This window comes from Apiospora marii (assembly GCF_038362585.1).
Source record: "Apiospora marii strain CBS 49790 chromosome Unknown utg000001l_segment0_segment0, whole genome shotgun sequence".
Taxonomy (NCBI): Eukaryota; Fungi; Ascomycota; class Sordariomycetes; order Amphisphaeriales; family Apiosporaceae; genus Apiospora; species Apiospora marii.
The window spans coordinates 4967767-4990613 of NW_027117372.1; the positions used below are offsets into that span (position 1 = coordinate 4967767).

At 59.4% G+C, this 22847-nt stretch overlaps 11 protein-coding genes across 11 annotated transcripts; 6 read left to right on the plus strand and 5 right to left on the minus strand.

The window, feature by feature from the left end:
• Position 1: 1 nt before the first annotated feature.
• Positions 2–2060, minus strand: PG985_001625 (uncharacterized protein; the record flags this gene model as incomplete). The annotated part of the gene is made up of 2 exons (XM_066821394.1): positions 2–1056; positions 1121–2060. 2 exons carry the CDS (start codon positions 2058–2060, stop codon positions 2–4), a joined length of 1995 nt encoding a protein of 664 aa, XP_066692273.1.
• A 326-nt stretch (positions 2061–2386) lies between these two features.
• PG985_001626 (uncharacterized protein) lies at positions 2387–3528 on the plus strand (the record flags this gene model as incomplete). The annotated part of the gene is made up of 2 exons (XM_066821395.1): positions 2387–2576; positions 2636–3528. The coding sequence occupies 2 exons, from the start codon at positions 2387–2389 to the stop codon at positions 3526–3528; spliced, it is 1083 nt and encodes a 360-aa protein (XP_066692274.1).
• Positions 3529–4272: 744 nt separating this feature from the next.
• PG985_001627 (uncharacterized protein) lies at positions 4273–5662 on the plus strand (the record flags this gene model as incomplete). Its single annotated transcript, XM_066821396.1, has 2 exons — positions 4273–4363; positions 4449–5662. 2 exons carry the CDS (start codon positions 4273–4275, stop codon positions 5660–5662), a joined length of 1305 nt encoding a protein of 434 aa, XP_066692275.1.
• A 287-nt stretch (positions 5663–5949) lies between these two features.
• Positions 5950–6905, minus strand: PG985_001628 (3-hydroxyacyl-CoA dehydrogenase; the record flags this gene model as incomplete). Its single annotated transcript, XM_066821397.1, has 3 exons — positions 5950–6459; positions 6535–6793; positions 6868–6905. 3 exons carry the CDS (start codon positions 6903–6905, stop codon positions 5950–5952), a joined length of 807 nt encoding a protein of 268 aa, XP_066692276.1.
• A 720-nt stretch (positions 6906–7625) lies between these two features.
• PG985_001629 (GTP-binding protein ypt4) lies at positions 7626–8712 on the plus strand (the record flags this gene model as incomplete). Its single annotated transcript, XM_066821398.1, has 3 exons — positions 7626–7688; positions 7757–7821; positions 8034–8712. 3 exons carry the CDS (start codon positions 7626–7628, stop codon positions 8710–8712), a joined length of 807 nt encoding a protein of 268 aa, XP_066692277.1.
• Positions 8713–8744: 32 nt separating this feature from the next.
• Positions 8745–8921, plus strand: PG985_001630 (rab; the record flags this gene model as incomplete). Its single annotated transcript, XM_066821399.1, has 1 exon — positions 8745–8921. The coding sequence occupies one exon, from the start codon at positions 8745–8747 to the stop codon at positions 8919–8921; it is 177 nt and encodes a 58-aa protein (XP_066692278.1).
• Positions 8922–9578: 657 nt separating this feature from the next.
• PG985_001631 (uncharacterized protein) lies at positions 9579–11963 on the minus strand (the record flags this gene model as incomplete). The annotated part of the gene is made up of 3 exons (XM_066821400.1): positions 9579–10761; positions 10846–11513; positions 11580–11963. 3 exons carry the CDS (start codon positions 11961–11963, stop codon positions 9579–9581), a joined length of 2235 nt encoding a protein of 744 aa, XP_066692279.1.
• Positions 11964–12401: 438 nt separating this feature from the next.
• PG985_001632 (uncharacterized protein) lies at positions 12402–14141 on the minus strand (the record flags this gene model as incomplete). The annotated part of the gene is made up of 4 exons (XM_066821401.1): positions 12402–12844; positions 12915–13383; positions 13457–13712; positions 13783–14141. 4 exons carry the CDS (start codon positions 14139–14141, stop codon positions 12402–12404), a joined length of 1527 nt encoding a protein of 508 aa, XP_066692280.1.
• A 1028-nt stretch (positions 14142–15169) lies between these two features.
• On the plus strand, positions 15170–16541 carry PG985_001633 (uncharacterized protein; the record flags this gene model as incomplete). The annotated part of the gene is made up of 5 exons (XM_066821402.1): positions 15170–15310; positions 15388–15789; positions 15868–15953; positions 16024–16128; positions 16214–16541. 5 exons carry the CDS (start codon positions 15170–15172, stop codon positions 16539–16541), a joined length of 1062 nt encoding a protein of 353 aa, XP_066692281.1.
• An 833-nt stretch (positions 16542–17374) lies between these two features.
• On the minus strand, positions 17375–18442 carry PG985_001634 (uncharacterized protein; the record flags this gene model as incomplete). Its single annotated transcript, XM_066821403.1, has 1 exon — positions 17375–18442. One exon carries the CDS (start codon positions 18440–18442, stop codon positions 17375–17377), a length of 1068 nt encoding a protein of 355 aa, XP_066692282.1.
• A 1918-nt stretch (positions 18443–20360) lies between these two features.
• Positions 20361–22614, plus strand: PG985_001635 (uncharacterized protein; the record flags this gene model as incomplete). The annotated part of the gene is made up of 5 exons (XM_066821404.1): positions 20361–20454; positions 20508–20598; positions 20653–22292; positions 22363–22512; positions 22583–22614. 5 exons carry the CDS (start codon positions 20361–20363, stop codon positions 22612–22614), a joined length of 2007 nt encoding a protein of 668 aa, XP_066692283.1.
• Between the last annotated feature and the right edge of the window lie 233 nt (positions 22615–22847).

Below are 22847 nucleotides of genomic sequence, written 5' to 3' on the forward strand. Positions count from 1 at the left end.
ATCAAACGAGGAATATCTCCTCCGTCTCCAACCCAAGGCGTCCCCTAAGGTCCGCGGAATCGAATGCCTCCCCATCCATGAACCCGTGCAAATAAGCCTGCCCGATCACCTCGAACCGAAGCGGTCCCCCCTTCCCTGGGTCGACCATCGCACGTTGCCGCAAGACCAGCGGGACTTTGGCCCCCTCCAGACAGGCAATGGTGTCGCCTTGCTGAGCGGATCCCCTGACCAGCATGGCGTACAGTCCCCTTGCTGTCACGTTAAAACCCCAATGCGAGTAAATAAACCGCTGCACGGCGTCGCAGATGGTGTCGTAGAAGAGATGACGCCATGCCATTATCCAAGAACCGTTCAAGAGTCCATTGCCGTCTGTCCGGGAAAGGACTGGAGCTCCGGATACACTGGGGTCAGACACTGTGTTGTGCTTACACCTCGTACTTTCTTTCATCCGCTCTCTCAAAGTTTGATCGAGGGTCCTTATCTGGTCTGGTTGCAACCTGTTCATGGGGAAGCCGGTACGGTCCGTCGCAAGCGTACGCCAATAGGCCGTGAATGACGGCTCTCCCGACACGTAGGTCGGGCAGGACTCATCCAACAAGTCTCTACCGACCCATTCCAACATGGAAAGATGGGGTAAGGTGAATCTCTTCCGGCTTCGTACGGATCCTTGTCCAAGAAGGTCTTTGCCCACGGTGTCCAGCACCACGCCCCGCGTCCGTAGCGCGCCGTCGTCTGCGATGTGACACGGGGCCTGGCAAGTTGCCGGGCCTGCGTTGAATATACCTCGTTGGGCGAATAGCAGCCTTTCTCTCTGGTCGGCGGCCCGGAGTCGCACAGAGAAGGTGGGGACCCACGATGGGAGTTGCAGGAGCTGCTCTCGGTGTGGTTCCACTGCTGGGATCGATTCTTCTTTGTCCTGTCGCCATGGGTTCTGGGCGACAATGTCGAGGTTCGCGGAAAAGTCAATAATAGCCCGTGCGGCGTCGAGATGTACGTCCCGCAGTGTTCGTGAATAATCGATGGGCAGCCTTAAGTTTTCTGGAGCGAGCCCAAGTACTTCGCGTAGAAACTGTCAGCCCAAAAGGTTTCCAGGTATTATGGCCATGCTCGCCACACTTACCACCGTATATCTTGTCTCGAGGATCAGTCGAGGCCGATTCGCTCCAACGTGCCAGTACATCGAAAAGCTCCTGTCTTTCCCCCGTTTGGGTCAACGTACGCTGGTCGTGAATGCGCTTTAACTTTGCCAGCAAATCGCTCAGAGCTATCTCTAAAAAAGGTCTGTGGCTCCCAAGCTGGCGGTGAAAGGCATCCGAGACGGGAAGCGGCCTAAGGAACTGCGCGACTCGATCCCACTCGAGCCTGGCGTTTCCCGCCATGAGTATGACTCTGGTGGCACAGGCGAGCTCTTGAACCACCCAGATGCGGTTCCATATCTCCGGGTGAACAACCACGTGTGTCAGAGCAGATATCTCCTCCTTCGTAATCTCCCACGTCTTCTCCGCGGAGTCTTGACCCGTGAAGCTCTTTCCAAGTCCCAGTAGGCCACGTATATCATGGGTGCATACATCTCCCAAACGCTGCATTCCAGATTCCATGGCCCCTTCGTCACCTCCTTGAGTGTCGGACGTGGGGCCGAGCCATACGAGGTCTACACAGCACTGCTCGTATATCTGTCTCATCATGGCCACCTGGTGGTTACGCTCGGCTACATCTTGTTGGTTGATGCAGATGGCGTCAATCCATAGAAGCTTGCCGCCGTCTTGAGAAGACCTCAGGTTGCGCAGTAATCTATGCAGATTCGGCGTCACGCCCAAGGACGTGCCATCGACGTCAATTTTCTTTTCGGCAAGGCTGGGATCGCCCCATACGTAGGAGACGGTGTTGTAGACGGGCTTGTCGGCCAGCGAATGATATTGCAGACGCCCTCCAACCGGGGCATCTTTGTCGTCGTCAGGCAAGAGTTCAAAGAGACGAATCTCCTGCCTGCACTGATCCAACTTGCGGTAGATTGGAGAGGGTGTTGCTTCATAGGAAGCCTGGAATTTTGGTGAGTTCATTTTGTACTTACTCAATCGGCATTATCTAGCATTCAAGCAAGGAAATCCTGTTATACACACCTTTCGTCCATTGAAAACTTTGCCGCGACCTGGGCAAAAGCGACGTCGAGGAGTCGAGACTCAGATCTCCATCTGTGCCCAGTAAATGCGGGGGTCTCCGTCGCGGGTGAAGTGCCCACTGAAAGTTGCATAGGCGCGGATGACAAATGACAAATGCTTTATGAGACGAACACTTGAGGACAAGTTAAATCATGTTTTCGAACTTATTGCCTTTATCAAAATATACCATCTACCTAAGCATTCATATAAGCTAAAGTCAATTCATAATGACGGGCACCAAGATTGCCGTGCTGGACGACTACCAGGAGCTGTCCAAACTCCACTTTAACCGATTGCGCGACGCCGGCTACGAAGTGACGACATTCACAGACACCCTCTTGCCGTACAACAGCCCCGACACCCCGCAAGATGTTAAAGATGCCCTGGTCAAGCGGCTGGAACCGTTTGGTATCATCAGTAAGTGCCTCTCAATTTTCGTAGCGACAGTCTTCTTCTTAATGCTTACGAGATGGAAGGCACGATGAGGGAGCGGACGCCCATTCCCGCGGACCTGGTCGCCAAGCTACCCAATCTGAAGCTGCTGCTAACCACGGGAGGACGTAACGCCTCCCTCGACGTCAAAGCCTGCCGCGCCCGCGGGGTGCCCGTGGCAGGAACAGACGGCGGCGCTAAGCGGCGGGGGCCCGACAGCACGACAACGCACTGCGTGGCCATGATCCTGGCCCTCGCGCGCAACGTGGCTCAGGACGACACCGTCATGAAGGCGGGCGGGTGGCAGACTGAAGCGGCCACGGAGCTGTCCGGGAAAGTGTTCGGTACCATCGGGCTGGGGCGGCTCGGGACGTCGGTGGGCAAGATCATGGCCTCCGCATTCGGCATGCGGGTCGTGGCCTGGAGCAGCAACTTGACCCAGGAGGCGGCGGATGCGAAGGCGAAGGAGGCGGGCTTGCCGGTCGAGGACGAGGACGGCGAGAAGACGTTCAAGGTGGTCAGTCGCGAGGAGCTGTTCAGGACGGCGGACGTGGTTAGTGTGCAGGTGGTTCTATCAGACAGGTCGAGGGGATTGGTTACCAAGGATGACCTCGGCAAGATGAAGAAGAGCGCCCTCTTCATCAACACCTCCCGAGGTCCCATAGTCAATGAGGCAGATCTCCTGGAGGCCGCGAACAGCGGTACCATGCGCGGGGTGGCGCTGGATGTGTTTGCTCTCGAGCCGTTGCCGCGCGACAGCCCATGGCGAACCACCAAATGGGGCGAAGAGGGGAGAGCGAGGGTGCTCTTGACGCCGCACATGGGCTATGTGGAGGAGGGGACTATGGCTTCTTGGTACGAGCAACAGGTCGAAAACATCTTGCGCTGGCAAAAGGGGGAGGCGTTGAAGGTGGAGTTCAAAGACACTGGCTATTGATGTCGAGTCAGTATGCGTATCACTTGCTCCATCATGAGAAATGTCAAATTATGAAAGCTTCATTTGCGAAAATGTTTCTTCTTGTATCGTGTGCAGTTTTCTCCGTGGCCTTCATGTTCTTTTCATCGTTTGGCCCCACGTTTGTGTGTGGGTGGGTTGTGTGTGCACTGCATTGCATCTCCAAGCGCAAGACAGCGCCGCAATGAGAGAACTAAGCACAACAAAGTTCAATTTGTAGCAACAGGCACAGTCATGGATCTACTCGGAATGTCACAGTAAGGCAGTCTCCGCATATTTCAACCCATGGTGGGCCTACTGCTTTGATGTGGTTGATGTTGGTTTGACTGCTGTACCTGTTCTGTTGTTCACTGAGGCAAGCTTCATTGAGGTCCCATCCTCCCCCAATTCTGTGCATCCCCAAGACCAGCTTTGGCCTGTGACCAGGCAACTGCAGCTTGCTGGTTCCCAACCAGCTCAGTTGAAGCATTTCAATCAGTGGGTCCAAATTGTCAGTTTCCCTTCATTGTCCATCCTCTTCTCCAGTAAGTGGTTTTGCTGTTTTGCTGTTTTGACCACGGGCAGTTGCAATTCTGGCAAGTGCCCCCCCCATCTTGCTTACAAGCTGTGTGGGATAAACAACGCGCCTTCCCACAACATCACTCATCTGCCACACAAGTACCTGCAATCTGACCAATCTTCCTCAAGACGTTTCCTCAACCATCTTCCACACTTCAACATCTGAAGATGGCCGCCATCAGCGACGCCCAGGTGGACGCCATCTTGGCTGCTGTCGCCACTCCCGCCGATCTCCCTCAGAGACTGAGCAATCCCCAAGGTACTTCGGGGGATCCAAACGGTAAGAGACCCCACAGCTATTTGTTTCTGACAAAATCCTGACAAGACGTTGTCTGTCATCGCAGCCTCTCCCCAGATCAAGCGGGAGCGCGTCGCCGACGCCGGCGGTTCTTTGGGAAGTAACACCACCACGCTGCCACCTCCACCTCCTCCGCCCATGTCGCCTATGCCGCGCCGCAGCTGCAGCCAGCGCGCCTTGTTCAATGGCCCTAGCCCCGAGAAGGGTTCTGGCCAAGAACGGTTCCGCCAGATGATGTCGGGACAGGCCATTGCCAAGACCTTCACGACACCCCCGGCCACGTACCCACAGCTGCCGGGCCTCAAGCCTCAGGGTACGCAGCTTCCGACTGCTGCCGACTACTACCCGACCCCGATGAACGGTACGGATGGCCGGGCTGTCTCTGTGAACCCATCGTCCCAGCTGTTTACTGCTGCTACCGGCTACGGCAAGGACTCGGGCACATCGCGTTCCGAGTCCATGCCAGCCCCGCAAAGGGACACCAGCACCAACAATGGTACCAGCAGCAGCAACAGCAGCACCAACAAGGGCGTCTTCCGAACCACCTACAGCTCCCTCCTGAGCTCGGAGTGCCAGTCGCGTCGCTTCAATCCCGCATTTACGGAATGGGAGGGCAGCCCTGGCAAGTTCTATGCTAAGGTTCGGATCCAAGACCACACCATCACCGACGCCCGTGCCTATCGAAACGCCATGGAAGCCAAACAGGCCCTGGCCAAGCAAGCGGTTCAGTGGATCCGGGACAACCTACCCAAGGACGAGATCCCGACCAGAGCGGCCCAGGAGGCCAACCTGAAGCAGGCGCAGATCAACCGCGCGCGTGCCGACCGCGTGCGATCCAATGAGTCCTACTACGACACTGGCGCCAGAAGCGTCCACGGCAACGGCAACGGCCTCGCCAATGGCCTCGCTAACGGCTATGGCTCTGGAGGCGGTAATGGCTACAGCCACTACAGCCCCAGCAAGGACCGACCTTCTCGACCGCAGGGCGGGGCCGTTGCCGACTATAAGAAGAGCGACCGCCAGAACTTGCTCGAGCAGATTCGGTCGCTCTACGGTAATGGGCGTGGTCCCAGCGATGCGGTTCTGGCCGATCCTGCCGCCGCTCGTGCTTTCTTGGAGGGCTTCGCCCTGGGCGACCGGCTCCGGGAATCGGCTGCCCGCGCCGAGCGTCGACGATCTCGCTCCCCTAAGGCCGGGGGTGATCGTCGCCCCGGACGCGACTATCGCGAGCGCTCGGCTGCGGCACGCCCGGATTATTAGACGGACCCTGTCTGGAACGAGCGAGTGATGACTGAGGCACATGATTTCCTTTGGGCTTGATTTTCGGGGAGATGTATGATAAGGGAACAACATGGTTATTGCGATTGCTTATGATGACTGCAGGGGCAAGAATGGCCCTGCATAGACAAGTATGATGCATTGCTGGGAACTTGTTCATGAGATGCGATACGAGACGAAATAGTACTGTTAATTGAAGACGGAATCATGCTTGCCACATGTGCTCTCCCTGTGATACCTACCTACTTATACACCGAATTCCCCCCAAATTACAACTTGCTTGGCATCCTCATGCCGCCATCGAGACGAATGACGGTGCCGTTCAACATAACGTTCTCGATGGCGTGCCGCGCGGCCATGGCGAACTCCTCGGGCCGGCCGACCCTCTGGGGGAACTCCATGGCGCCTTCGAGCGACTTGCGGACCTTGTCGCTCATGAGGCTGGTCATGGCGCTTTCGAAGAGGGAGGGCGCCAAGGTGACGACGCGGATGCCGTAGCGCGAGAGGTCGCGCGTCATGGGTAAGGTCATGGCGGCGACGGCGCCCTTGGAGGCGGAGTAGGATACTTGGCCGCGCTGGCCCTCAAAGGCGGCGGCGCTGGCGACCATGATGACGATTCCGCGTTCACCTTCCTCGAGGGAGCCCTCAGGGGCAATTGGTTGGGTGGCGGCGAGGTGCGGTAAGACTTGGCGGACTAGGTCGATGGTGCCAGTCAGGTTGACGGCGAGGACGAAGTTGAAGTCGGGGAGGGAGAGGGGGTTGTTGTGGCGGTCGAGCATCTGTTTTCGAAGTCAATATGACGTAAATGTACCTAACGTATGGTGAGATCAGATCGGACGAAACAGCATACGTACGGTCGACGGCAGCGAAATGCCCGCGGCCGGGATGACGCCGCCCAGGGGCTTGCCCGTCTCCTTGGCCCACTCCACGGTCCCCTGGACGGCGGCCGCGACGCTCGCGGTGTCGGTGACGTTGCACTGGAAGAAGCGCGCCCTGTCGGCGCCGAGCTTCTCGACGACGGCGGCGCCGTTGTCCTTGTTCATGTCGAGGACGGCGACGTGGCCGCCGGCGCGCACGAGCTCTTCGGTCGTGGCTTGGCCCAGGCCGGAGGCGCTGCGTGGTGGGTTAGCATGTGATTGATGGTATGTTGTTCATTGTGGGGGTTTATAGATAGGTAGGGGGCTTACCCGCCGGATATGACGAATGTTCTGCCTTCAATCTTCATGTCGGCTGGGGGTATATTAGGATGAGAGTGATTGGAAATAAGGTAGTTGGCTGAGACGGTGATATGTTTTGTGTTCGTCACGTCAGCCGAGGCACACGGGTTGTCCAATGGCCAGCCAGCTCCTCGGCCTCCCCCATTCAATTAGAAGTGGCCGGCAACAGCATGAACGCCCGGGGTTCATTCAACTTTACAGTGGACTTTTAGACCTTCGGGACCCCGACGATCTTAGTGGCGTCCATGTGCTGAGTGGGCTGCAGCAACGCTAAAGCCGCTACAGGCATAGGCTGGCAGGGCCCCCGATAGTGCCTACATCGGGGCAATGCACGGGCCCCGGCAAACACAGTTTCCAAGGTTCTGCACTGAAACCGAACACCCCCCAAATCCAATCAGAGGCATCCCTACAGCAGCTCTCACGTCACGTCACAGCCAAGAGGGTCGCAAGATAAGCAACCTACCTTGTACGACTCGCAACGAAACCCTCAGCACATTCCAAATTCCGACCAAATCGCATCCTCACTCCCACCACGGCACGATTTTCTCTTCGCCAAAACTCTGCCTGTTCGATCGCCAAGTGCACACTCGGAGCCGACCCGAACGAACAGCTTTGGTCGTCCACCGCCTGGACCAACGCCCACCGCCACCCCGAGACCAAAGTCCCGCGACCGACGAATCCGAGATAAACCCAAGATAACACAGCAGAACAGCAGGGAAGCTGCCGCCATGACACGTCCGCGAGGGGCCTCGGCGGCCAGCGAGGAGAGCTCGGGCACGGCGGGCGACCAGGTACGGCTTGACAATATCATTTGAAGTTGTAGGAAACAGAAGCGCTGACTCGTAATCACAACTTGTAGGAGCTGGGGAGCATGTACGACTACCTGGCCAAAATCGTCCTATTAGGACCCAGCGGCACGGGAAAGTAAGTCATCCACGTTTCCTTCTTCTGACTCGAGGAGCCAAGAACCCGGTGCGCGCGACCTCGAGGTTACGTATCTCCAACCTGCTTTCTTATTTGCTTATCTCCTTGCGAATTGCTGCCCAACCTTGATTACCCTGGATCATTGTCCCGTCTCAACTACATATACCAAGTTCAGCCTGAAAGCTAACCAGTTCCCTTTCTACATCCTCCAGGTCCTGCCTCCTGCACCGCTTCGTCAAGTCGGAATGGCGCATCCTCTCCTCCCAGACCATCGGCGTCGAGTTCGCCTCCAAGATCATCAAGGTCGGCACCGGCGCGCGGCGGAAGCGCATCAAGCTGCAGCTCTGGGACACGGCCGGCACTGAGCGCTTCCGGTCCGTGTCGCGATCCTACTATCGAGGCGCCGCCGGCGCCGTTCTTATCTACGACGTCACCTCGCACGCCAGCTTCCGCGCCCTGCCGCCCTTCCTCAACGACGCCCGCGCCCTCGCCAGCCCCAACCTTACTACGTTGCTCGTGGGCAACAAGCTCGACCTCGCCAACGATCAGGGACCCCTGCTGCCGGAGCTGGATGAGGATATGCCGCCCCCGCAGTCGAGCTCGAGCTACGGCGGCAGCATGTACGGCACTAGCGTCCAAAGCAGCGCTAGCGCCAGCACCATCACACCGAGCTCCATCGGCCTGGGCACACAACAGCGCGCGACGATAGCACCGGAGGGGCGCGAAGTGTCCGCGACCGAGGCGTCGCGGTGGGCGGGCGGCGTCAACGTGCCCGTGGCGCTCGAGGTGTCGGCCTTTACGGGCGAGGGGGTCGACGACGTGTTTGCGCGCCTGGCGCGCGCCATCCTGACCAAGATCGAGCTGGGCGAGATCGACCCGGACGACCCCTGAGCGGCATCCAGTACGGCGACGGCGGGCACTGGATGAACGGTGGTGTGGATGACGGGGGCAGCGTGAAGAGCGGCATGACCCTGGACAGTGGTGTTGGTGGCGGTGGTACCGGGATGCGGAAACGGAAGAAGGGTCGGCGCAGTACGGTGGCGCTGCGGGAGTGGGAGGAGGTGTTTACGCTCCGGGGCCGGCGGAGAGGATGCTGTTAACGAAGGAGAAGACGCTGACATTTGGGTGCGAAGAGGCTTGGTGGTCTTCGGCAGGGGGATGTTGGCAGGTTGGTTTCAGAGGATTACAGGATCTGTGTGTGTGTGTGTGTGGGTGTGGGTCTTGGAGGAAAGCAACAATCGTTTCAAAGATACCTCTTTCGCGCGTTTTTCTCTCATTTGGCGTTGGCGGGCAAAGCAGCACTGCTTGGGCGAATATATAAAGTACTGTTTGGAAGATACATTTTCGTGTTGCGGCACAATCTGCTGGCGTGCCTGATAGACTAATACGGGTAGAGAGGCCGGGCCCTCTAGGTAGTGAATGGAATACAGTTGACTATAGCTACCCGACAATGAGGGAGACCTCGACATGTTGGAGGCTGACTGCTGCTGCTTGTCTTGGAAACTTCCTTTTTCGTATTGGATACTGTATATGCTCGTAATTACGACGTGCAGGCACTTTTCTGCCTCGGCGGCGATGAGACACCACGTCCAAGCCACGACTGCCGTTGCGAATCACTTCCCCAGGGAGAAACAAACACGTGCACCTTATCCACCCTTCTTCAAAAAGGATATACATGGGGTATATACATTATCTATGAACAAGACCCAAACCAATGCTCCTCGTCCCGAGGCCGGAAGGAACCCGCCGTAGGAAGCTCAGTGTTCGCAGAAATTGTAATCCCCCTGGAACCACACGTCCTCGGCCGTCTTGTCAAACTGGCTCCGCTCATCCATGAGCTTGAGGCGGTGCGCCCGCGCCTCCTCGCGGCTCATGAGGCCGGCGGGGACGACGCCCTGCTGGCGCACCATGTCGACGATCTCGGGCGGCAGGCGGCGGCTCGTCGTCGTCGTCGTCGTCCCTGTCCCTGTCTCTGTCGCGCTGCTGCTCGACGACGACGAGAGCTTCTCCGCCAAGCCTGGCTTCTCCTTGAGGAAGTCGAGGACTTCGGGGGGCATGTCGCCGGTGTCGGGGTGGTTGTTGTCGCCGTCGGCGCCGAAGACGGCGTCGGCCCACCAGTCGAGCTGCTGCGGCGGGACGTTGGCGGTCGAGACGATGCGCTGGTGGGGATCGACGAGCCAGAGGGCGAGGAAGCGGCGGTGGCCGGGCCGGGTGGGGTCCTGCAGGCGGAACGACGAGACGCGGTGCTGGAAGACGTTGGGAAAGGCGAGCAGGCGCCCCTCGGGGGTGGCGACGCTGCCGTAGTACTGGAGGCAGGGCCCGCCGCCGCCCGAGGGGCCGAAGGAGGTGCCGTAGCTGCGCTCGAGCCAGTTGTAGGCGTCCTGCCCCGCCGACATCTGGAGGTCCCACTGGTCCCACGAGGTGCCCATGCGGAAGGCCAGGCTCGAGGGCGTGACGTTGTGGCTGTCGAGGTAGTACAGGGCGGTGGCGCAGATGTGCTCGTTCATCTGGCCCTCGACGTGCCAGCTGCCGGTTGCGAACTCGGGCTTGTCCGGCGTGAGCTCGATGCTGGCCAGCTTCACGATGACCTGGAGCCCCGCGTCCTTGAACTTGTCGCGCAGCCTCTCGGCGGCGGCGTACTCGACGTCGGTGTACGCGTCGGGCTCGAGGAGGATGGGCTCCCGGATCTTTCGCCACTTGGCCTCGTCGACGGCGTCCTTGTTGACCGTCTCCAGCTTGGCCCGCTTGGCGGGCGGGACACCGTCCACGTCGTTCTCGAGGTCCGAGTCCCCGTCTTCGTCTTCGGATACGGCGGAGGCGTCCCTGTCCCATCGCTGCTGCTCGAAGAGCTCGTCCAGCTCGTCCTCGTCGAGCTCGACGTCGTGCTGGGCCAGGACGTCGGGGTCGAGCTCTTCCCAGAGGCCTTCGGTTTCGCGGTCGCTAGGGTGATTGGTGAGTAAGGGAGGCATCAACCAAGACGGGACGCGAAGAAGAGAAGAAGAAGAAGGAGGAGGAAAGACTCACTCGGCTTGTTTGGCAGGGCTGATGCGTGGTTCCTTGCGCCCGACCACCTTGTCACCGCCGCCGCCGGGGCCGGGCTGGATATCGGCGATGCACTGCTCCCAGGCCGGGAGAGCGCGGTCGACGAGCTTCTCGAGGGTGCGGTAGACGCCCTCGTACCTGTTCGGGTGGAGGTTGTTGATGTAGCTCGTGAACCGGGTGGTCCCGTCGTCCCGGAACGCGACGTTCGCCGGCAGCCACTGGTAGCGGGAGGACCAGTAGTGGCGTGGAACCCGGTCGTCGCTCATCGCCCGGCGCGCGCTCGGGACCGCCGCCCCCGCCGCGCTCTCCCCCTGCGCCGGCGTGGTCTCGCCCTTGCCCGCCCACTTGGCGACGGCATCCGTCGTCCCAACTACCTCGTCCGGCAGGAAGGTCGACTGGCCCCAGACCAGGGGGTACAGGGAGGGGTGCACGAGGTTCCGGACCATGTCGTTGCTGCGCGGGTGCCAATCCACGGCCCCGTCGGCGGCCTGGTCGGCGCGCAGCCGGTCAAAGGCGGCGACGAGCTCGGCCTTCAGTTCGGGGCCGACTAGGACGTCCGACTTGGCCACGCTGTTGCCGACGGCGTCGAGGGTCGGGACCAGGCCCGTCTTCTGGAAGTGCCGGGCCTTGGCCCGCAGCTCTTGGATGCACTATCGTTCCCCATTGGTCAGTTCATCCATCTAAGTGCACGCACGGATTGCTTGCCGTATACGCACATAGTCAAACGCCTCGCCGGACAGGTAGCGCGCCCGCACCGGCAGCGGGATCTTGCTCTCCCCGTACAGCTTGGGCTCGACGTGCTCGGTGGCCAGGCGGTAGACCCCCTCCTCGGGCATCTGCAGGGCCTCGGCGCGCCACTTGGCGACGATGGCCTCGTCGAAGACCTTCGTGTCCCAGTCCGGCTTGTCCGATAGGCGGTCCATGACGGCCAGCATGAAGACCTCGCGCAGCTGCAGCAGGTCCGACGTCGCGCCCGGCAGGCTGTCGCAGATGCCGGTCGGGTAGCAGGGGAGCTGGTCCCGCCAGCCGCCGTCGGCGTAGTGGCGCAGGTCGAGGCCGAGGCCGGGGTACTTGGGTAGGGGGGGTTGCTGGCCCTGCATGGTGGCGAAAAGGCGGGTGGTGACTAAGGAACGGCACTGCCGATAGAAATGTGAGAGCATGGTCCTCTTGCCAGAAAAAAGAACTACAGCGGCGGGATTGAAGACATGTTTATATCGTGGCCTCTTCAGCATGTTGGCGCTCAAGGCAGCAGGGCGGTGCCTAGAGGGCTAGTGGGTGCGGTAGTGGATGAACTAGAAGAGTTGGTGGATGCGCCATCTCGCCAACGGATCTAGGTCATATTTAGGCAACAAGAGCCCCCCTGGTCTGGACGGGCGCAATTACCTGAGTTACACAACTCACCAGGGATATTATCTCAAACTGTCATCCAATGGTCACCGACATACTGTATGCGACTTCAGGAATGTTTGCTTCCAATTAATGAGTCGATACCTCTCCTAGAACCAATTGAACCCCCGTACCTACCAGGCTAAACCCCATCACCGCGCAACAGGCGTGACCCGGCAAATCAACGGCTTCCGGTCCCAAACCAGCCAGCACTTGGCGTCCAGCCAATCCCCCGTCTCCTCCTCGCACAGCGCCACGTCGAAGTGGTACAGCAGGTGGGCGGCCACCAACCGCATCTCGTGCCAGGCCAGGTTCTGCCCGAGGCAGTTGCGCGGCCCGTACGAGAAGGGCTGGTGCCAGTCCCGCCGGTCCTCGCGGTACTTGTTGTCGGGTTCGTCCGCCGGCAACCAGCGCTCCGGCGCGAAGCGGTCGGGGTCCCGCCAGCCCGCCGGGGACCGGTACACCGACGTGTGGTGGACGAGCAGGGTGGTGCCTTCGGGGACCCATTTGCCCAGCACGACGTTGCCGCCCTTGGGGGCTACGCGCGGGATGCCCTGGCCGACTGGGGGGAAGACGCGGAGGCCCTCTTGGATGCCTAGGTTCATTCAGTTAGTCATCCTCCCAAAGCGTCATGATTGGCACAGCATGTTCGCATGATGACGTACAGGCATTGAGATACTTCAGATTGGTCAGACCCTCCATCGAGATGTCCTCAGCCGAGGCGAACGACGAGCGCACTTCATTGCGCGCCGCCTCCAAGACGGCGGGGTGCGTGAGCAGGAGGTAAAACAGCCCACTGAGCGACGACGCCGTCGTCTCGGTCCCCGCCGTCATTAGCAGCTCGGCGTTGGCGTACATCTCGTTGAGGGTGAGCACCTCGCCCTTGCCGTCCTCCTCGCTGGGCGCCACCAGGTTCCAGATGTCGGGCTGCTGGGAGCCGCGCGCCAGCCGCTGGTCGACGCGCTCCTTGGTGTGGTTGAAGAACTCCATCTTCATGTCCGTGACGAATTTGGGCTCGAGCCAGCCGAAGACGGTGCGCACGACGGGGTAGTAGACGATGAACTGCATGATGCCCAGCACCCGGAGGGCCTTGAAGCTCGAGGCGACCCAGGGCGTGTAGCCGATGTTGTCGAGCTGTTCGGGGAGGGTTTCTGTTAGCAAGCGACAGACACATGAGCTCTGTTACCGATTAAGTGGGTTAACTCACAAGCCCCAGCGGCTGGCCAAAGGTCAGGTCGCCCATGATGTCAAAGGTGGTGAAGTTGAGCAGGTCGACCAGGTTGACCTGCTCTCCGGCCGTCTGGTCCAGATACCGCACCAGCTGGCCGACGTACTTGCGGATCAGGGGCTCCTGCTGCTTCAAGGCCCGCTCCGAGAAGGCGGGGCTGAAGATGCGGCGGACCCGGGTGTGTTCCTCCTGTGCGGCCGTGATCATGTGCCGCACCCCGTTGATCGGCGGGATGCTGTTTTCCGTCAGTACAGTCAACGAGAATCGTTGGGGCAATGGACTGCAGTGTTCAAGGCAAAACGCACAAGGTGTTGTTATCCTTCGGGTTCTCGCTCCGGCCCTTCTCGTAGCCGAAGATGCTCTTCCAGGCCTCGCCGGTGCCGTAGCTGAGGTCGTTGGGCCCGTACCGCACGACGGGCCCGTATTGGGCGTGGAGGCCGCGGAGCCAGGACACCTGGTCGCCGTGGTAGTTGACGATCCACCACGGCAGCCGGGTGATCTTGCACAGGGTCGGGCCGGGGATGTCGTGCAGCGGGTGGAGGAGCACGCGATAGGCCGCTGCGGACAGCAGGTACACCACCAGCACGCCAATCGAGACGGACGCAAGAGAACCCAGTCCCCCCTCGGCACCCCATGGGATTGTGCCGGTCCCAATGACAGACATGGTCTCTCGTGGTAAACGGCAGTTGACAGTGATGGTGTGGATGGAAGTATATGGATTTGCTTGCTATTCCCTCTTTTTGTTTGCTTGTTTTGGCACTTTACTGCAGCCAGAGTTGCAGTTGGCTGACTGGGTGTGCCTGAGCGGTTTTCCGTCCTGCCTCGCCTTTATCTGCCATCCAATGCGCCCAGGAACCCAGCGACCGGGCAAGGATCGCCCTCCTGTTGTCCCCCCATGGGCATGGTTGGTTTCCCGGTCCCCACCCTCCTGCCCAAAGTTGTCCAACCTGCAGATGTCGGCTGTGGTGGGTTGCAGGGCCCAGTTCCCCCGGGGCCCACCTCGATGCAGTAATCCCGGCTAAATGGTACCCCCAACGTCTATTGCGCGAACCAACTGGGGTCATTGTGCGCCATCTCTGCGTCCGGGTCGGCCCTTCGAAGATTACTGACGGGATTGGATCGCCGTCCCCATGTGTCAATTGTCCCAGGTGGGTATCACCTCCGGCGGCACAGTCTATTTCTGGCCTTCGCTGGACCCCCCCAAGACATTTGCAGCTGCAACGGTTCCGGGGTCCTGCATATCCCCCGCAGCCATGTCAATCCTGAAAGGATTCACCTTCCCATAATGTCGCATGTTCATTGCCTTGTTCCCGTTAGGATCTGGTTGGCCCAGATGGTTGGGGGATTATTCATGTGAAAATACATTGGTCGGCTCGTCCCCCCCCCTTGTCACTTATGCGCCATCTTACCGGTTTCCCACAATTGCTGACCACCCTTTCGGTGCCGACACTTTGGGGGTGTATTATTTTTATGAAGAAAAGGCACTCGCTCTCTGGGAATGAAATACCCGTACCCCATCTTTGATCCTGATGATGCGTAGCTCGACTTCTGTCATATCAGGCACCAGGCTGGGGACTCCTTTTCTTTTCCCGCTAACGGCGCTGGTCATGATACCACATGTCGAAACCGAATATTCTTGATTTTCAGTTTGCACCAGCTCGATAGCGGCACCTCTGCCTCAAATCATCCATCATGGCTTCCACCGACGGCCTGTTCGCGGCCATGACCACGTTCCTCGTGGTCAACTTCCTGGCCCTCGGCTTGCGCATGTACGTCCGGGCCTTTATCAACAAAGGCTTCGGATACGATGATATCATGTTGTGTCTGGGCTATGTAAGTCGTTGTGTGACAATTGACCTAATTATATACCTTAGATGACTTGGCCGACTGACTGACCCCGTCCTCAACAGCTCGTCTACGGCGTCCTCTGCGCCATGACCATCGCCTCCATCCAGTTCGGATACGGCGCGACCGACGCGCGGCCGCAGTACGACCCCGTCAAGGCGACGCAGTTCTTCTTCGCCTCGCTGCTGGCCTACCTGCTCGCGGCGTGGGCGGTCAAGACCAGCGTGGCGCTCGTGCTCTACCGGCTCTCGTCGTTCGACATGCGGGCGATCAGGCGGATCTTGGAGACGTCCATGACCATCTTTACGCTGCTCACCGTCGTGGCCGTCTTCATGGTGGCGTTCCAGTGCCGGCCGCTGTCCGTGATCTGGGGCGTGGGGGAGGGGACCTGTCTTCCGGCGGAGAGTCTGTCGCGGATCGGGTTGGTGTTCGGGGCGATCGATATTGTGACAAACTTCCTATACTCTGTAGGTCCACCATTGGAAGCACGGTGCCAACCTCAAAATGGCTATCTCTCCTGTACTAACTGCTCTGCTCGAAACCAGTTCTTGCCTATTGCCATGCTCTGGGGCTTGCAGCTCGGCTTCCGCACCAAGGTGGGAGTGTGCTTCCTCTTGAGCCTGGGTATCCTGTAAGTAGCCAAAGTGGATCTGGAACTACAGTCTCGTGTCCTGAAACGTCCATACTAAAACTCCATGCAGTAGCAGTATTGGCACCTGTGTACGCCTGACGTACATCATCAAGTTCAACAACCTAGACGCCGAGGACCCAGCCAGCACGCAGGCCTACTTGGACTCCTACATCTGGTAAGTCTTTCACATCATTCAAAAAGAAGATACTGTGTGTGTGTAGACAGCGATCGCTCCCTAACTATCCACCCTTTACCCACAGGAGCCACATCGAGCTAGCCATCGCCATCTTCGCCGCCTGCCTCGCCGCCCTCCGCCCCCTCGCCCGGGCCGCCGCCGCCGGCGTCGCCTCGGCCAAGAGCGGCAGCAAGGGCTCCTCGAAGCAGTACTACCCGGTCGACGGCAACCCCCAGCCGCCCGCCGTCGAGCTGCGCGACCGCGACCGCGATGCGAGGAGCCAGCCTCGGTTCCACACCCACACCGCGAGCCAGGAGCGCATCGTCAAGCAGACCGAGATCAACATTGATTTCGCGCCGGCGGCCAAAACACCGTCCATTGCGGAGGGGAGCAACTCGGAGTATCGGGCCTAGAGCCATGCTTGTCTCTGAGAACTTCGATTAGGCGTCAGAAATTACCAATACCATATCCATACAGTCATGTTTTACTGCGTTTAATTCCCAGTGCATGTAAATGCCTATGCTGAAAAGGGATGGTGGTCTGCGCACAGTAAGCATGGCGACTACACATTTGCTATGTGAAACGGTAATATAAAGCGATGCAGAAAGGTTTTCACGATAGAATGATTGGTTGCAATCTGTCTCTAGCCTAGCTGGATCCGGCTATGGCACGAATGCAGGCTGATGACGTCGGTGGTAGCTTACTCTCACAGCCAGCCGTTGTGTCACCACAAGCCTGGCAAATCAGGATACGGCTGACGTCAGCCGGTAGACAACTCGCGGCACGGCACCTGCCGGTAGATCCCAAGCAGAGAAGGGATTGGTCGCCGTATAGCCTTACGGCTACTGGTAAGAGGTTGTCACGGCAGATTATGCATCCAGTCGGCAACTCCTGCTTTGGCAATTTGGGATCCAAACAGGTTTGGCTGATGTGCCAATTTGGTGGTCCACACACTCCCAACTTCACCAACATCCATAACTGACCTGCTTAGGCGGTTGCTAAGGAAACGTCATACCACTAGACCACATCTCCGATCGATGTTCGAGACAGTGGTAATGGCGGCATACGTCAGTGTGGCCATGGCTGGCTTGGTGGGCGAGGACGCCGGCGAGAATCAAGTCCATGCAGCGAGGGCCCCTAACTCCATGGTTTTGAACTTTAGTGTTGTTATCCGGTATGCTGCTGTCAATGACAAAGTGACACCGTCTTCTGCCATAGGACGAAGTGTGTACTCATATCGGTTGGTTCACCCTTCATTATCAATCTCCTTCTCCACGTCACGACCCAACACCACCCCCTGTCCCGCAGACTGAGCCTTGCCGCCACCCCCCTTCCCCTTCTTCACCAAAACCATCGGCTCCTCCGCCTCGAGCACCGCCCGCACCTGCAACCCCGGCCACCGCTCCCGCAACAAGCGCCCCAGGTGCCGGATCCCCCACTCCTCGCACGTCCGGTGCCCCACGCACACCACCGCCATCCCTTTCCCCCGCGCGGCCGCCAGCCCGGGCGCCCGGACCGCGCCCGTCAGGTACAGTACCCCCTGGCAGTCCTCCAGCGACGGGGCTAGTCCCATGCCCGCCGCCAGCGCGGCGACTTGGTCCACCTCCTCCGGGTGGAACGCATTCATGATGGCGACGCATCTGATCACGTGGTCCTTTTCGCCACTTGGCGCGACCTCTTTGTTGTCCGCTTCCTCTGCCCCATTGTCGTCCTCGAAGCCGAAGGCGCCCTCGAAAGACCCGAACTCGGTCTCCAGCTGCGCCCGCAGCGTCGCCCGATCCCGGGCCGTATCCAGCGGCCCCACGATCCCGATGGTCCGGTCGGGATCGCCCTTGTAGCCCTGGATGGCGCCGGCCTTATCCAAAACCATGCCCAGCCCGGCGGCGAGCGCGGCGTTGTTCCCGACCGTCAGCACCTCGTCGAACGCCTTGTGCGACGCGACGACCGTCGCGCCGTGGGGCACCCTCCGGCGGTCCAGCTCCCAGGGGCGGTGCAGGAACGCCAGCGGCGTCGTCGTCGACCTGGGGGATGATGGCGAGGCCGAGGCCACCGCTGCCGCTTCCGCCAGGGCGTCGTAGAAGCCCGGCGTCGGGGTGATGCTGAGGACCACGTGCGCGGGTCTGGCGGTGCCGGGATCGAAGAACCGCGATCGCGGGGTGTGGTAGTCGAACGCCACGTCGCCCTGCCGGACGGGCAGCAGCGACTGGAGGAAGGCGCGGACTTCTGCGATGGTGGGGGGAGGAGGAGGGCCCCGGGCCAAGAGGAGGCCCTGCGCGAGCGGCAAGGTCGGCACTGCGCCGGGACTCTGTTGCATGGTTAGAATCTTCGGCAGGTATCGTAGGATCAACCTGATCGGACAGAACGGATCAGGCATCCGCTAGACCCTATTTTCCCGGGTTGTTGTCGGGCGAGAAGAAGGTGTCTGGTCTCGTGGGTTTTGGTCTAAAAAGGAAATTGTCCCTTAGTCTATGACATCATGCCCAAGTGCCATGCCGGCTACTAGACATGTTTGATGGCATATCCTATTTCTCACATACCCGAACAAATTGCACGATGCAACCGCCCGAGCCCACTTTGCGGCTTGTGGTTTTGTTGACGGCCCTTTTTGTCAGGGGATGCGAAATTGGGGGTAGTAACTGGGGCTCATCCTGGATCGCGATCCACGGAACACAAGCATGTGTTTTACCGCCATTCTGGAGACCAAAATACCGTACAAAGGCTAATCCGGGGAAAGCCCTTACTAGAAGCAGTTGGCTTTTCTAGAAGTGCATGCCAAGAAGCTCGACCCAGGGTGGCGGCAACGCCATGCGCCCTGCAACGCGCGGTGTGGCTTGACCAACCTGGCTTGCTGGACATCGCCATTTCCCCATTCCCTTTCACTAGGTCCTGTTTACAGTGAAGATCTCAGTTTTGCGCATGTGCTGGAACGTGGGTAATCAATAATCTTACTTACCAATCTCCCCTGTTGCCTCGATCAGAATTTCAGGTAATAAGATAGTCAGGACCGGGGATGAGCACAAGAAGCCCCACGGTAGTCTTACCAGAGTAGCCATTCGGCGGTTGTCGTTGCCAAAGCTTCCTGTTGCGTGAAGAACATACACAGGCATAGCCAGAAGAGGCGTTTCGTGACGAGCCAAGCATAACCTCGGGCAACGAGACGTGGCACCGAGAGGGCGCTTACCCGTCGTCGCGGCATCAGGAATGACACGGCCACCACCGTTGTTTATTTCCGTCCATGCTAGTTGCGTGGAGTGACGAGTGCAAGTCTACCTACTCACCTAACGCCGAAGACGAAACCGGAGGGGCTTCCCCGACCTCGCCTTGGGAAGACTCTGGTGTTGTGGGCGTGTTGCGTTAGCCCGATGCTTAAATAGCTTAGTTGCACGTTGCTCGATCCGTTCGTCTGGTTCCGGTTACTAAGATTAGTTTCATGCATATTGAGATTGATCTTTGTTTGAAGTACATTTATGGTCTTCCTTGGGCTGCAGGGCTTAGACTGCCGTGGAAGCAGGCGGGTTACGGATTTGTAAATCGACATCTCAGGCGTCGAAGAAACACGAGGTACTGATCGTCCAGCATAGCTTACTCTGAGCAACACTGTTGCCCAGCATTAATCTCGATGGAGGGAGATCTGAACTAGACAGAGAGACCTCGGTTCGCGCAGAACAGGTACCAATAACAAGTAGTCGCTTCTTCGTCCAAACTATAAATAGCCACCACCAGGTCGCCCTGTGGCTCAGACCTCACCAGTTGCCGAAAGCCGTTAGAAGGAGCCAGACTACTGCAGGCCAGGGTAGATGCCGTTGAACCCAAATCGCCTCGACGCCCGCGACGATCAGTAAGGGCTGCTCGCGATTCTGACTCCACGGCCTCACAACTCGGACGGATGGGCAGGCTTCCGTGCCTGCGCTCCAGCAGCACAGGATCTTATGCGTAAACCTTTGTCGGCCCTTGCCACGGCTACGCGGAACCGCGCATCTCAGAAGTCGCGAATGCGAGGTGCAGAGGAGCCCCCTATAATAAGACATGGCGTTATCCCCGTTCTTTGCTGATCTTTTCCATCCCATCTCCAGGCTTGGCATTGCTTGTTTCTGCCACCCATCGGATCTGGAAGACTACTACACTCGCTCTCTTATTTCTTTCTTTTTATTGTCTTCTAGATTCGTTATTTCCTTACGGGTGGCCGAGGATCCAGACACAGCAACAATTATACTGGCAGCAAGACTGCAAGAATGGGCGCCAACACCAGCAAAGGCGCGCCGGCCTTGCCCAGCTATGGAGGCGGCAGCGTGATCCAGAGCCCAATCAACCTCGCCGGGAGTGACTGTAAGTGGTATATGATTTGTCCCCGGTGTAGATCCACTACTGATCGTCAGCAGCTCTTTCACTGTTGGGCACGCAGTTCGCGCCCCTGTTCCCCTCGTTTCTGACCAACAACCCCCTGCCCAACGGCTTCCCGTGGGGATCACTGTAAGACATGAGTTTCCTAGATAGAATGACCCACGTCATACTGACCTGCTGCAGCACCTCGCAAAATGCCAACCCGTACCAACAGATGCCGGACACAGGAGTGACGCGGACCTACGCTTGGACCCTCACTAAACAAAACGCGGCGCCGGACGGGGTGGAGGTCCCCCTGATCCTGGTCAACGGGCAGTACCCGGGCCCGGTGGTGGAGGCCAACTGGGGCGACTGGATCCAGGTGACGGTGACCAACAACATGACGGACGAGCAGCCGGCGGCCATCCACTGGCACGGCCTGCTCCAAAAACAGACGCCCTGGATGGACGGCGTCCCCGGCGTGTCGCAGTGCCCCATCGCCATCGGGTCCTCCTTCACCTACAAGTTCCGGGCCGACCTGTACGGCACCAGCTGGTACCACTCCCACATCGAGTCGCAGTACGCCTCGGGCAGCTTCGGCCCCATCGTCATCCACGGGCCCGACGAGAAGACGCAGTACGACGTCGACGTCGGGCCCGTCATGGTCAACGAGTACTACCACGAGTGGTGGGAGGACGTGCTGGCCGGCTTCCTGGCCGAGGACCCCGTCATCACCCGCTCCGACAACAACCTCATCAACGGCAAGAACAGCTACATGGGCAACAACGCGCCCCTCGCCTCGTTCAATTTCACGTCGGGCAAGACGATGCGCCTGCGCTTCATCAACCCCTCGGCCTCGGCCGTCGAGAAGATCTCGATTGACGGCCACACCATGACCGTCATCGCCAACGACTTTGTCCCGCTGCAGCCCTACGACACCACCGTCGTCACCCTCGCCCCGGGCCAGCGCACCGACGTCCTGGTCAAGGGCACGGGCAGCCCCAACAGCGCCGTCTGGCTGCGGGCCTTCAAGCCGCCCAACTGCTCCATCTCGAAAGAAAACTCGACGCTGGCCCTGGCCGCCATCTTCTACCAGGCCGCCGATCGGAAAGTCGCCCCCGCCTCGCAGCCCCAGCCCAACGCCTACGACACCTACTGCGGCAACGACCCCCTGTCCAAGACGGTGCCGCTCTACCCCCTCGCTCCCGGCGAGCCCAGCGTGACCGAGGTGGTGCCCGTCCAGCTCCTCAGCAACGGCAGCTCGGACCTCTGGTACCAGGCCGGCCGCACCATGGTCGTCGACTACAACGACCCCATCCTGCTCGACGTCAAGCAAGGCGACCTCAACTTCGCCCCCATCCGCAACGTGCACGACTACGGCGCCAACAAGTCCCTGCGCTTCGTCTTCGAGAACCCGGGCCAGCTGCCCCACCCCATCCACCTGCACGGCCACAACTTTTTTGTCCTGCAGGAGGGCGCCTGCACCGCCGCCCAGGTCGGCAACGGCACCGACCAGTCGGGCGTCATCCACAAGCCCACCCACCGCCGCAGCGAGGGCCGCACCGTCAGCCGCATCGAGCGCCGCAACCTGTGGCCCAGCTGGCTGTGGCCCTTCAACCCCCCGTCGTCCTCGTCCGGCAGCGGCAGCAGCGGTAGCGGCAATGGAGGTAGCAGCAGCAGCAACAGCGGCACTCCGAGCGGCGCGACCGTCACGGGCCCCTGCTGGGACGGCACCATCGTCAACCCCCAGAACCCGCAGCGCCGCGACGTCCAGATGCTGCTCCCCGGCCACTACATCGTTCTCCAGTGGAACCAGGACAACCCAGGCACCTGGCCCCTTCACTGTAAGTCCCCCTCCTGTCTGCAGGAAGACTACTTCTGAACAAACGCATTGCTAACCCTCGACGACCACAGGCCACATCGCCTGGCACGCCTCGGCCGGCTTCGTCTGGATGGTCCTCGAGAACCCCGCCGCCATCCAGAAGGACATGCAGATCCCCGGCGTCGTCGCCCAGACCTGCCCCAACTGGGACAAGTGGACCTCCGTCCCGGGCGATGTTACTCGTAAGTGTTGCCCCTCTCTCTTCGGTGCCTGACTACGTAGGAAAGGATACTGACCTTGTCCAATCTGCAGCGCAATCTGGAAGCGGCCTCAGGGTGGTTTGAACAACGAACGCGGATTGGATTGCGGCACCATCAGCTTATTTCCCTCAGCAAGGGTGGGCGGCTGGAGCTGAAGCACATACAATATCCAGAATATGTAAAGCGAGTTATGAAGCAATTGGATTAGAAGGCGTGGAGGACGTGTAAATGATAGAAAGGGAACTTCACATTTTGTATAGAACTGCAATAATACCACTTTTTGTACTTAGAACCGGATGTTGCTCACGCTGCGTGTC